An 11,435-nucleotide genomic window follows, 5' to 3' on the forward strand; every position below is an offset into this window, starting at 1 on the left:
AAAGTGGGTATCTCAGGAAGGAGCCAGAGACCAACTGAGAATCCAAAGGGTTTTTATACTGGGTGCTCTGGCACACAGGGCCAGTGTTGCTAATGGCCTCAGGTGCTTCCACTCTGCCTGACGACCCTCTGCCACACCCACCTCCACACCTGCAAGGAAGGCAGCCAAACGACCAGGCAGAGAGGGTCGTCACAAATGCTTCAAAATGTATATTTACTGACAAATTCTATATAGTGGAACAAAATGTTAATATCTTAAGCTCATGTTAACCACAGACCTTTTTTCAAACTCATATAAAATCAACTTGGAGGTGCAAAAATGCAAACTCATTTTCGGGTTTTAGGACTCATTCCTGCACTGCTTTTTTTGGGAAATGTTCAATAAGGACCGTCTTGATAGCTGTACGTCTGAAATACCCAATGTTCTTGCTATTTCAGGATGGTGATGGAGACAGTGTGTCGCAGGACCTTGCTGTACAAAGGATGAAAACCTACAACATCAAGACACGTCAGAGGGTCCTGACAGCATCTGTATCGTGGGTAGAGGGCATGACAGTTCTGACTCAGAAAATCACAACAGAGAATATTCTTAATGGAAAATAGTGCATAAACACAGCGGAATCATTTGTGGAGACAAAAAAAGACAGCATGAGTTGTTTTTCAAATATACATCTTTGAAAACAGGCCCCTCACTGCCATGTTGGCTTCCACTGCTGTTGTAAACAGGTACTCGCATGTGGTCTTTTCTATAATGCTACCATCCCAATTGATGAGTCGGCACATCAAGTGAATTGTTTGGCCAGGTTGCACGTGTATTGGCCAATTGGTCCATGGGTGAGGCATTTTGAATAGCAATGTTTTGCAGGATAACCACCGCTTCACCCGGCTTTACCTTAAATAAGGTGATTGAAGTATCAAACAAGCTCAAACTGGGAGAATAGATATCTGCACACTTACATCTATGCAGAGAACACTTTATTTTTAGTTTTCGGTCTAAAGGACATTCATCAGAGCATACATGGCTCAGCTGGAACGACAGGTGTAGAAACAAACAAATCACATCCCAATAACTGTATGCAGTACCACCTGTGCACATCCTGGTGGTAGAGGCTCCGCCTCCTGTTAACTACAGCTTTAAAGTGCCGAGTGTAGTACTGAGAGGTTTACAAGTGGATGCCACGCTTACACAACACAAGAAAAAGGGGAGTGGAGCACAGTGTATACAGAAAAAAACATACACAATCACGGAGCACACTATAGAAACATAATATCATTTCATTACATAGTAAACAGGGCTTTGACAGGGATCAGGTTTGAGCCATCGTTAATCAAAGATCCCCAAAAATAAATATCAAAATATCAAAATCCTCATTGAGACCTAAAGTGTCAATCCAAAAAAGCTCCCTTTGACATATCTTTCTATAGATCCCCCTCTTGGCAATTCAATATGTTCAATGCCCTGGAATCGAAGAGAGGAAGATACACTTCAGCCGATGGGCCTCAATGAGGATTGTGATGAGTGTTATGCTGTAATCCATGTTATAGTTTGATCTATGTTTTATGGCGGCCCCTCCCTGATACAACTTCATAGCCCTTTGTTCTATACTTGTTCAATTTTGTTTTGAGATTTGTTTTTCTCTTATAGATCTGGGGATCTTTGATTAACGATGGCTCAAACCTGATCCCTGTTTTTGTCTGTATGTGCTCCACTCCCCTTTTTCTCGTGTTGCGTAAGCGTGGCCTCCTGTCGTTCCAGCTGAACCATGTATGCTCTGATGAAGGCCCTTTAGACCGGAAGCTAAAAATACAGTGTTGCATTTAAGTGTGCGGATATCTATTCTACCAGAAAGGCAGTGTATTGAAATGGCAAATAAGTGACTTTATGTCAGATTCTTGTCAAATCCTTATAGAGAGAACCGTGTGCAGTGTGATGCAAAGTTTCAAATTGGGTGCAAAGCAGAAAATGTATTTGGAGTTTTGGAGACTTGAGCTGAGGTTATATTTTAGCGTGTTGGCTGCAATGCATTGCAAACTGCAATTTAAAATACGAGTATGAATGGAATATTTTAAATATATAAATATTTAAATATGTTATATATAATCAAATAAATATATATATGAATAAATACACATATATATATATATATGTAATTATATATATTTTAATCATGACAATTGTGGAAAAGCTAGAGACATATTGGTGTTGTTTTGATAAAAAGTGTGGTTCAGATAAAACGTGTGGTTTAGAACTGCAATGTGAGTGTAAGTAAAACAGGAAATGTGTTAGTTTTGTAGCAGAATCAGTTTAGGGGTTTGGTTAATGAGTTACAAATTGTGTTCATTGTGTCTTAAGTATTGCAAACAATTGAGAAAAACTGTAAAATCTCTCCACCGTTTAAATATTTGTCCATCCTGTATTATTATTCCAAATAAATGTTTTTTAAATTCAATCATTCATTTAATAATGCTCAAAGAAGTAATGAGCCCTATCACGCTACTCCAACTTCTAGAGACCACTATCTTTTTTTGGATCAGCAATAACTTTTACACATTAATAACTGTGTTATAATGTGAATCCAAAGCACATGAATCCTAAGGTGTTCAGACAGAGTCATAACTAGGACCAGATCTCCATAAAACTGCATCGTGAACCGAGAGAGAAACAGACTCAGTCTGTTGGTTTTATAGCTCAACTCCTCAGTCTTCTTTCAAAAGACAGTCATGTAGACCTCAGCCGCAAATAGAGGAAATAAAAGTGACATGAGAATCATCTGCAGTAGCAGATAGCATTATCGTTTCTAACATTTATTTTGCTCCCTGTACAAGTCCTCAATTTGGCGCCATCTTGTGGACACCTGGCGGTAGTGTGCCTTTGAAATGCTTTAGTGGAAGTGTTGAAGTGTCTCACTTCACACAGGGAACACCTGTACAGAGCCATGCCCATGCTAAAACCTACCTGCAATGTTGATCATGGGTCCACCACTTCTGGTCCAGAGTGAAATATGACATCAACTATTGGATTACAAAATCATTTTGTGCAGACATTCATGTTCCCCAGATGATGTCTCCCAATGACTCTGATGAACCTCTGGCTCTTCCTCTCTAGTGCCACCATGAGTTTTTAATTTGAGTCAAATATTTCGTCAACTATGTGATGGATTGTCATTGTTTGCAAGTGCTTATCATGGTCACCAGAGGATGAATCAAAAGTACTTTGGTGATTCTCTGACTTCTCCTCTAGCGCCACCAGCTGGTCAAGGGTTTCACCTAATTTGTGTAATAACACTAGCGGAGTGATGGCGTCCTGAGCAGGTGTTTTAAAAAAAGCATGCGCTTGAAAAAAAGTAAATTTAAGTTTAAAATTAGGCTGAATATTGGAAAGGTTTCATAAGCTGGAGAGGTGAGAGAATTTTATCGTTAACTCAACAACAAACACACACAAAAAAGCTGCACACAAACAAGTCAGACTTTTAAGACTAAATGTCTCACAAGTTAGACATTTAAATGAAAGATCGTCTCACTCACGTAGAAACAGTTTTTACAGTTCACAATTAGAAAGCACAAAAAAAGCGCTGCATTGACAAAAAACAAAATCGCAGAGCTTCAGAGAGAGAGCGTGATCATGGCCAAGGACACCAGCAGGAGGATGACACTGGGACCAGTTGGTGTGGCACTGTTACACAAGTTCCCCTCACAGCAAGCCATGGAACCTGTGCATACTAAGCTGGTTTGGCAGCCCTTGGTAACCATGTTATAACCTGCAAAACACAAAGGGGAAACTCTCAGAAATACCAGTTCACAAAACATATGATGGGTATGAATGCGAATAAGGGATGTGGAGTATCAGAGAGGGCAGTTCTTTCAGACATTTCAAATGGTGTCTGAACAATCAGCTCTGTCGTCAGTGAGCTGAGAGACACCGTCTGGTTGGAAATGTCCTGATGAACTGTCTGTTATTAAGGCTACTGGTGCTGATAGTGGGCTCCCTAGTCTGGTTCTTCTGTTTATGTTTTGTTGGTTGTTAAGTTGCAGTCTTGGCTGGATGTTCATCTGATTCACATGAATTCATAACAATTCAGTCAGTTGTTTAAGTAATTTATCTACCAAAGCCACCGAACAGTCTCTGGTTCGAGTTTTTGCATTTCTCTGTTTAATATTACTATATTATGAATGTCTTTGGGTTTTCAACTGTTGATCGGATGAAAACAATACTCTTGAAAATGTAACTATGCCCGATGAGAAACTGTGTTCTACATTTGATAAGTGTTTACTTCATTAATCAAAATATTAACAAATCGATAAAGAAAAAAAAGACTAGTTGCTAAAGTAACAATGATTTGAATCAGATTAGTTTTGATTCCACACCACTGCCGACGTCTCTGTAAAGTAGTATTTGAGTTTGATATTTTGAGAAATATACTTCGTTGTTTTAGTGCCAAGACTAAAATGAGAAGATCCATACTCTCATATCTGTGGGTTGTATGGCTGGTTAGCTTAGCTTAGCACGACGACTGAAAGCAAAGGGAAACAACTAGCCTGACTGTGTTGTTGTATCTCCTTGGTGTGAAGTGAAAATAACAAATTGTCGTTTAATAAGCGGTGGGACTATTTCTTGGCTGGGAGTACTGACTACCTCCAGAGTCCCCCCCCCCCCCAATCTCCCTATTTCCAATCATTATGCTAAGCTAAGCTACCTGTCTGGCCGTAGCTGAACATTTAATGGACACATATGAGAGTCATTCCTGCCTTATCATCTAACTCTTGGCTAGAAAGAGAATAAAAGGAACACACTTTTTCACCGTGCATTCTTGTTTGGAAGAAAAACAAGAACTGTTGATGTAGTACCTGTAGTAAGTCTCTGTTCTAAATGCATGTGTTGTGCTCAGGTGCGTCGGTATTTCCCAAAGCCTATCAAGGTGCCGTCTCCTGAGGTCTTCAAACAGCCATTGTGGTCCACGTGGGCTCTCCACAAGACTGCTGTGACTCAGGAGAAACTGCTGCGCTACGCCTCTGACATCACCAAGTACGGCTTCACATGCTCCCACCTGGAGCTGGACGACCGCTACACCGCAGACTACGGAGAGTTTGACTTTGACCCGCAGAAGTTCCCCAATGCTAGCGGTATGTTTGACAAGCTCAGAGAGGACGGCTTTCTAGTGTCGCTCTGGACCCATCCTTTCATCAACTATGACTCCATCAATTTTGGCGTCGCTGTGGAGAAAGGACTGTTCGTCCGGGAGCCGAGCGGCGAGCTGCCTGCTCTGGTGCGCTGGTGGAACGGCATTGGGGGGATCCTGGACTTCACCAACCCGGAAGCCCGTGAGTGGTATTCCTCACATCTGCACATGATGAAAACCCGCTATGACGTGACGTCCTTCAAGTTCGATGCGGGAGAGACGAGCTACCTCCCACGCCAGTTTAGCACCCTGGTCCCGCTGTCGGACCCCTCCACCTTCACCCGCCGCTACACGGAGATGGCCATCCCATTCAGTGAGCGTGCGGAGCTGAGGGTGGGTTACCAGAGTCAGGACATCTCCTGCTTCTTCAGGATCATTGACAGAGACTCTGTGTGGGGCTATGAGCTCGGCCTCCAGTCCATCATCCCGACTGTCCTCACCATTAGCATCCTGGGCTACCAGTTTGTCTTACCTGATATGATAGGAGGGAATGCATACCCCAACCGCACCGCAGGTATGGTACTCCATAACATATGGCTACAGAGAGCTTTAGAGTTGGCTCTCTCAAAGACACATGTTGATGTGGTTTTGGTCTACATTCTGACATCTGCGTTGTATGTTTAGTTGGTTTAGATGGCAAAAATGTTCTGCCGGACAGAGAGCTGTACATCCGATGGTTGGAGCTGTCTGCTTTCATGCCTGCCATGCAGTTCTCCATACCACCGTGGGCCTATGACAATGAGGTGAGCAAAGTGATATATTTCATCCTAAATGAACGCCAGAGGCAGTGCTTTAACACTGCTTCTGGCGGTCATCAATGATTCATGGAACCATGGTTACATCCGTAACTCTGGTTTTATAACTAGCAAGAAATAAATGTGTTTTCCCTGTTCTGTTATTTCCTGTCCATGAATGTGATAATTAGTGGGGACGAATTAATATGAATGTATATAAATGGAGACAACTAATAATGATTTATGTTACTTGTATGTACTTCATTGCCCCCCCTTAATAACCCAACCATCATGCTACACTGTCTGCTAGACGACATGCTCCACTATGACGCTAACACCTCTGCGTGTTCACTTCCAGGTGGTGCAGATAGCGCAGAAGTTCACAGAGCTCCACGAGACTCTGGTGGCCCCGAGGGTTCTCGAACTGGCAGGCGAGGTTCTTGATACTGGGGACCCGATCATCAGGCCCCTCTGGTGGATCGCCAACGACGACGAGGCAGCGTACAAGATCGACTCCCAGTTCCTGATCGGTGACGACCTGATGGTGGCGCCGGTGTTGGAGCCAGGGAAGCAGGAGAGGGACATCTACCTGCCTGCAGGACGATGGAGAAGCTACAAGGGGGAACATTTTGACAAGGGCCCCATGTACCTCACCGACTACCCCGTGGACCTGGACGAGATAGCTTTCTTCACATGGGTTCACTGAAGGCGTTAACGGCACATAACCTTAACTCGCACACACATATTGTATGCACATGTATATTCTAGTGAGCACAAGCCAAGAAATAGCAGGAGATGTTTGTTTGTTTTTCAAAGGGAAATGACCACTAAGGGGATCTGGTGCCACAGCAGAGTGTGATTTATTTAATTTGTTGGTAAAGATGAACCTCACGTCTCCTCTGATCTGCTCTTTCTTTGGACAAAGAATTAGAATGATAACTTGTGTTCACTTTTGATTCTCTCGCTCCATCCTGAAGCCGATCCTCATCCTCATGTGCCTTCCACAGCCAATAGTTAAACCGATCTCTGATTGTATCGTCACCGCAGTCTTCCACCCAATGGACATCTAGAGTCCTCCAAGGCCCACAGCTCGAGTGTTTTTGGTTTTAAGGCCGATAAAGAGGTAGATGCAATACCTGTGCGATAAGGTGTTTGATGTGTGTCTCTATTGTGGGCTGACAGGGTTAGGCACTGAACCGGCAATAAATACGCACAGATGCACTCAGAGGGCATGTCTAACCTTATGTCACCATGGTAACTGCTGTATTGTGAACACTACTAACTACCTATGGTTAAAGTTAACATGCATTAATCAGCATTGACAGCTGCATGTGTCTCATTTGTCACTTTCTCTTTATATTTATGAGCTTTTCATTTGTCGGATAGTATTTGAGTGTATTCATAGTAAATTGACGTGACTCTGGGTGTAAATTTGGGGTTCTTGTCATGATCAACAGAGTGCGAATATTTTTACTTCTACATTCCTGTGACCTGTTCATGGTCGTGCCATTCTCCCACTTCAGTGCCAAAATCTACTTCTCCATTCATCTTCCGTCTTCCACCAGCTCAGGGGAAATAAAAGAGAAGTTAGAATTAATTTAGTTGATGCACGGCAAGAAATAGATGTATTGCACCGATGCTACTGGTTTGCCTTGTTAAACCGGTATTGTTCTCAAAGATGCCATGTTATAACGTCCCGTCCATGTCTGCCTTGTGACTTTATTTGCCTTATCAGCTGAACTAAGCTATGCCGTCCTTAGCTTAGAGAACCAGTGCAGCGGTGAAACACACAGTGATATATGCTTGATGCTTTGCACCTTTTATGTTTTCGAGCGAGGAGAAACTGCGAGGGTGGAACGGCATTGGGGGGATCCTGGACTTCACCAACCCGGAAGCCCGTGAGTGGTATTCCTCACATCTGCACATGATGAAAACCCGCTATGACGTGACGTCCTTCAAGTTCGATGCGGGAGAGACGAGCTACCTCCCACGCCAGTTTAGCACCCTGGTCCCGCTGTCGGACCCCTCCACCTTCACCCGCCGCTACACGGAGATGGCCATCCCATTCAGTGAGCGTGCGGAGCTGAGGGTGGGTTACCAGAGTCAGGACATCTCCTGCTTCTTCAGGATCATTGACAGAGACTCTGTGTGGGGCTATGAGCTCGGCCTCCAGTCCATCATCCCGACTGTCCTCACCATTAGCATCCTGGGCTACCAGTTTGTCTTACCTGATATGATAGGAGGGAATGCATACCCCAACCGCACCGCAGGTATGGTACTCCATAACATATGGCTACAGAGAGCTTTAGAGTTGGCTCTCTCAAAGACACATGTTGATGTGGTTTTGGTCTACATTCTGACATCTGCGTTGTATGTTTAGTTGGTTTAGATGGCAAAAATGTTCTGCCGGACAGAGAGCTGTACATCCGATGGTTGGAGCTGTCTGCTTTCATGCCTGCCATGCAGTTCTCCATACCACCGTGGGCCTATGACAATGAGGTGAGCAAAGTGATATATTTCATCCTAAATGAACGCCAGAGGCAGTGCTTTAACACTGCTTCTGGCGGTCATCAATGATTCATGGAACCATGGTTACATCCGTAACTCTGGTTTTATAACTAGCAAGAAATAAATGTGTTTTCCCTGTTCTGTTATTTCCTGTCCATGAATGTGATAATTAGTGGGGACGAATTAATATGAATGTATATAAATGGAGACAACTAATAATGATTTATGTTACTTGTATGTACTTCATTGCCCCCCCTTAATAACCCAACCATCATGCTACACTGTCTGCTAGACGACATGCTCCACTATGACGCTAACACCTCTGCGTGTTCACTTCCAGGTGGTGCAGATAGCGCAGAAGTTCACAGAGCTCCACGAGACTCTGGTGGCCCCGAGGGTTCTCGAACTGGCAGGCGAGGTTCTTGATACTGGGGACCCGATCATCAGGCCCCTCTGGTGGATCGCCAACGACGACGAGGCAGCGTACAAGATCGACTCCCAGTTCCTGATCGGTGACGACCTGATGGTGGCGCCGGTGTTGGAGCCAGGGAAGCAGGAGAGGGACATCTACCTGCCTGCAGGACGATGGAGAAGCTACAAGGGGGAACATTTTGACAAGGGCCCCATGTACCTCACCGACTACCCCGTGGACCTGGACGAGATAGCTTTCTTCACATGGGTTCACTGAAGGCGTTAACGGCACATAACCTTAACTCGCACACACATATTGTATGCACATGTATATTCTAGTGAGCACAAGCCAAGAAATAGCAGGAGATGTTTGTTTGTTTTTCAAAGGGAAATGACCACTAAGGGGATCTGGTGCCACAGCAGAGTGTGATTTATTTAATTTGTTGGTAAAGATGAACCTCACGTCTCCTCTGATCTGCTCTTTCTTTGGACAAAGAATTAGAATGATAACTTGTGTTCACTTTTGATTCTCTCGCTCCATCCTGAAGCCGATCCTCATCCTCATGTGCCTTCCACAGCCAATAGTTAAACCGATCTCTGATTGTATCGTCACCGCAGTCTTCCACCCAATGGACATCTAGAGTCCTCCAAGGCCCACAGCTCGAGTGTTTTTGGTTTTAAGGCCGATAAAGAGGTAGATGCAATACCTGTGCGATAAGGTGTTTGATGTGTGTCTCTATTGTGGGCTGACAGGGTTAGGCACTGAACCGGCAATAAATACGCACAGATGCACTCAGAGGGCATGTCTAACCTTATGTCACCATGGTAACTGCTGTATTGTGAACACTACTAACTACCTATGGTTAAAGTTAACATGCATTAATCAGCATTGACAGCTGCATGTGTCTCATTTGTCACTTTCTCTTTATATTTATGAGCTTTTCATTTGTCGGATAGTATTTGAGTGTATTCATAGTAAATTGACGTGACTCTGGGTGTAAATTTGGGGTTCTTGTCATGATCAACAGAGTGCGAATATTTTTACTTCTACATTCCTGTGACCTGTTCATGGTCGTGCCATTCTCCCACTTCAGTGCCAAAATCTACTTCTCCATTCATCTTCCGTCTTCCACCAGCTCAGGGGAAATAAAAGAGAAGTTAGAATTAATTTAGTTGATGCACGGCAAGAAATAGATGTATTGCACCGATGCTACTGGTTTGCCTTGTTAAACCGGTATTGTTCTCAAAGATGCCATGTTATAACGTCCCGTCCATGTCTGCCTTGTGACTTTATTTGCCTTATCAGCTGAACTAAGCTATGCCGTCCTTAGCTTAGAGAACCAGTGCAGCGGTGAAACACACAGTGATATATGCTTGATGCTTTGCACCTTTTATGTTTTCGAGCATTGACATTGCAAAGAAATCTGCCATCTGAATACGTGTCTGTCTGCTCTTACACAGTGATTTCTGGCATGAAAGTAAAACACATCACTGTTAAGTTGTCTAAATGCCTTGCTTGAAATTAATAATAGTATATAAGCTAGCGTGAGCGCTGTTATTTTGAAATGTTAAAGTCACTATATGTAGAACTGTTATGGGATTAGAGTCCTCTTTCAAATTATTTTGATGTTTTTTGTTTGTTGAAACATGAAACGATTGTGAATTGGAAGTCTTCGTTTCACTTTCTTGCATTCGTGATACTACCACCAGATGGCACCAGCGTCATGAATGTTCAAATCTTAAACACAGGCTTTGACTTGTAAACTAGACTGCAACATTTCTTAAATGATAAATGCATCATTTGGAAAATGACTTCTATGTATTTATTATTGTGACAGAGAAGTGTCAGATATATTTAAAAGGGATTCATTCAAAACACTGAAAAAAGGGAATTGGCCAATATTTCCACTGTGACACAACAGTCTGAAATGCTAAAGGGAAGTGTTACTTGATTGAATGATTGCTGTTAACGGACTTTTTATTTAATACTTATACTAATTTAAAACGGATGTGAAAAGCTTGATATCCATATTTGTAATTACCATAAATTTCTAATGAGTTGAAAACATGAACATCCCCAAAACTGAAGTCAGACATTTTTCTCATGACAACAGTATTATATATTCTACACATATTTGTCTTTGTTTAATCCTGAGAACAAACTAAAGTATATGATTAGACCAACTATGTGCTCTCCACTTGTAAAACATTGGCCTTTTGCATAATCTGTAGATCGTCTTCAGTTTATTCACCTACAAAGACTGTTTTATTATCAGTGTGCCATATGTATGCCACATTTCCTGATTTCCTCTTCTCCCCCTAAAAGAAAGTGTAGCCTCATTCTGTCTTAGATGAAAGAATATTGATGAAGGATTAGGTACAAAAAGAAACTATTTATTTGACAGCTACTATACTTGGCGATAAAAAGTAACCACTGGACTCAAAGCAGGAAATGCAAAATCTTAGGGTGTGCTGATCTGCGTCAGTAATCCTCAGGATCAACATCTAACCACGTAATGGATTCATTTGCTCACGATGGTTCATGTTTTATTTTTCCTGTTTTGTCACTAATTATTCATATTATGATTCATAACAAAGCTATTTTT

General features: G+C 42.7%; 2 protein-coding genes across 2 annotated transcripts; both read left to right on the forward strand.

Moving 5' to 3' along the window:
• The first annotated feature begins 4,841 nt into the window (after window positions 1–4,841).
• LOC142957235 (myogenesis-regulating glycosidase-like) lies at window positions 4,842–7,341 on the forward strand. The gene is made up of 3 exons (XM_076098897.1): window positions 4,842–5,690; window positions 5,801–5,919; window positions 6,269–7,341. Exons 1-3 carry the CDS (start codon window positions 4,871–4,873, stop codon window positions 6,614–6,616), a joined length of 1,287 nt encoding a protein of 428 aa, XP_075955012.1. The 5' UTR covers window positions 4,842–4,870; the 3' UTR covers window positions 6,617–7,341.
• A 391-nt stretch (window positions 7,342–7,732) lies between these two features.
• On the forward strand, window positions 7,733–10,641 carry LOC142957677 (myogenesis-regulating glycosidase-like). The gene is made up of 3 exons (XM_076099628.1): window positions 7,733–8,180; window positions 8,291–8,409; window positions 8,759–10,641. The coding sequence occupies exons 1-3, from the start codon at window positions 7,733–7,735 to the stop codon at window positions 9,104–9,106; spliced, it is 915 nt and encodes a 304-aa protein (XP_075955743.1). The 3' UTR covers window positions 9,107–10,641.
• Window positions 10,642–11,435: the final 794 nt, after the last annotated feature.

This window comes from Anarhichas minor, unplaced genomic scaffold, assembly GCF_050575085.1.
Source record: "Anarhichas minor isolate MPS153535 unplaced genomic scaffold, ASM5057508v1 ptg000025l, whole genome shotgun sequence".
Taxonomy (NCBI): domain Eukaryota; kingdom Metazoa; phylum Chordata; class Actinopteri; order Perciformes; family Anarhichadidae; genus Anarhichas; species Anarhichas minor.

What these genes read in the sequence shown, in the direction of transcription:
- LOC142957235 (XM_076098897.1), top strand. Translation starts at nt 4,871, where the DNA reads ATGTGTTGTGCTCAGGTGCGTCGGTATTTCCCAAAGCCTATCAAGGTG. An exon ending in ATACCCCAACCGCACCGCAG is followed by an intron (nt 5,691 to 5,800) that starts GTATGGTACTCC and finishes TTGTATGTTTAG; the next exon opens with TTGGTTTAGATGGCAAAAAT. An exon ending in CGTGGGCCTATGACAATGAG is followed by an intron (nt 5,920 to 6,268) that starts GTGAGCAAAGTG and finishes GTTCACTTCCAG; the next exon opens with GTGGTGCAGATAGCGCAGAA.
- LOC142957677 (XM_076099628.1), top strand. Translation starts at nt 7,733, where the DNA reads ATGTTTTCGAGCGAGGAGAAACTGCGAGGGTGGAACGGCATTGGGGGG. An exon ending in ATACCCCAACCGCACCGCAG is followed by an intron (nt 8,181 to 8,290) that starts GTATGGTACTCC and finishes TTGTATGTTTAG; the next exon opens with TTGGTTTAGATGGCAAAAAT. An exon ending in CGTGGGCCTATGACAATGAG is followed by an intron (nt 8,410 to 8,758) that starts GTGAGCAAAGTG and finishes GTTCACTTCCAG; the next exon opens with GTGGTGCAGATAGCGCAGAA.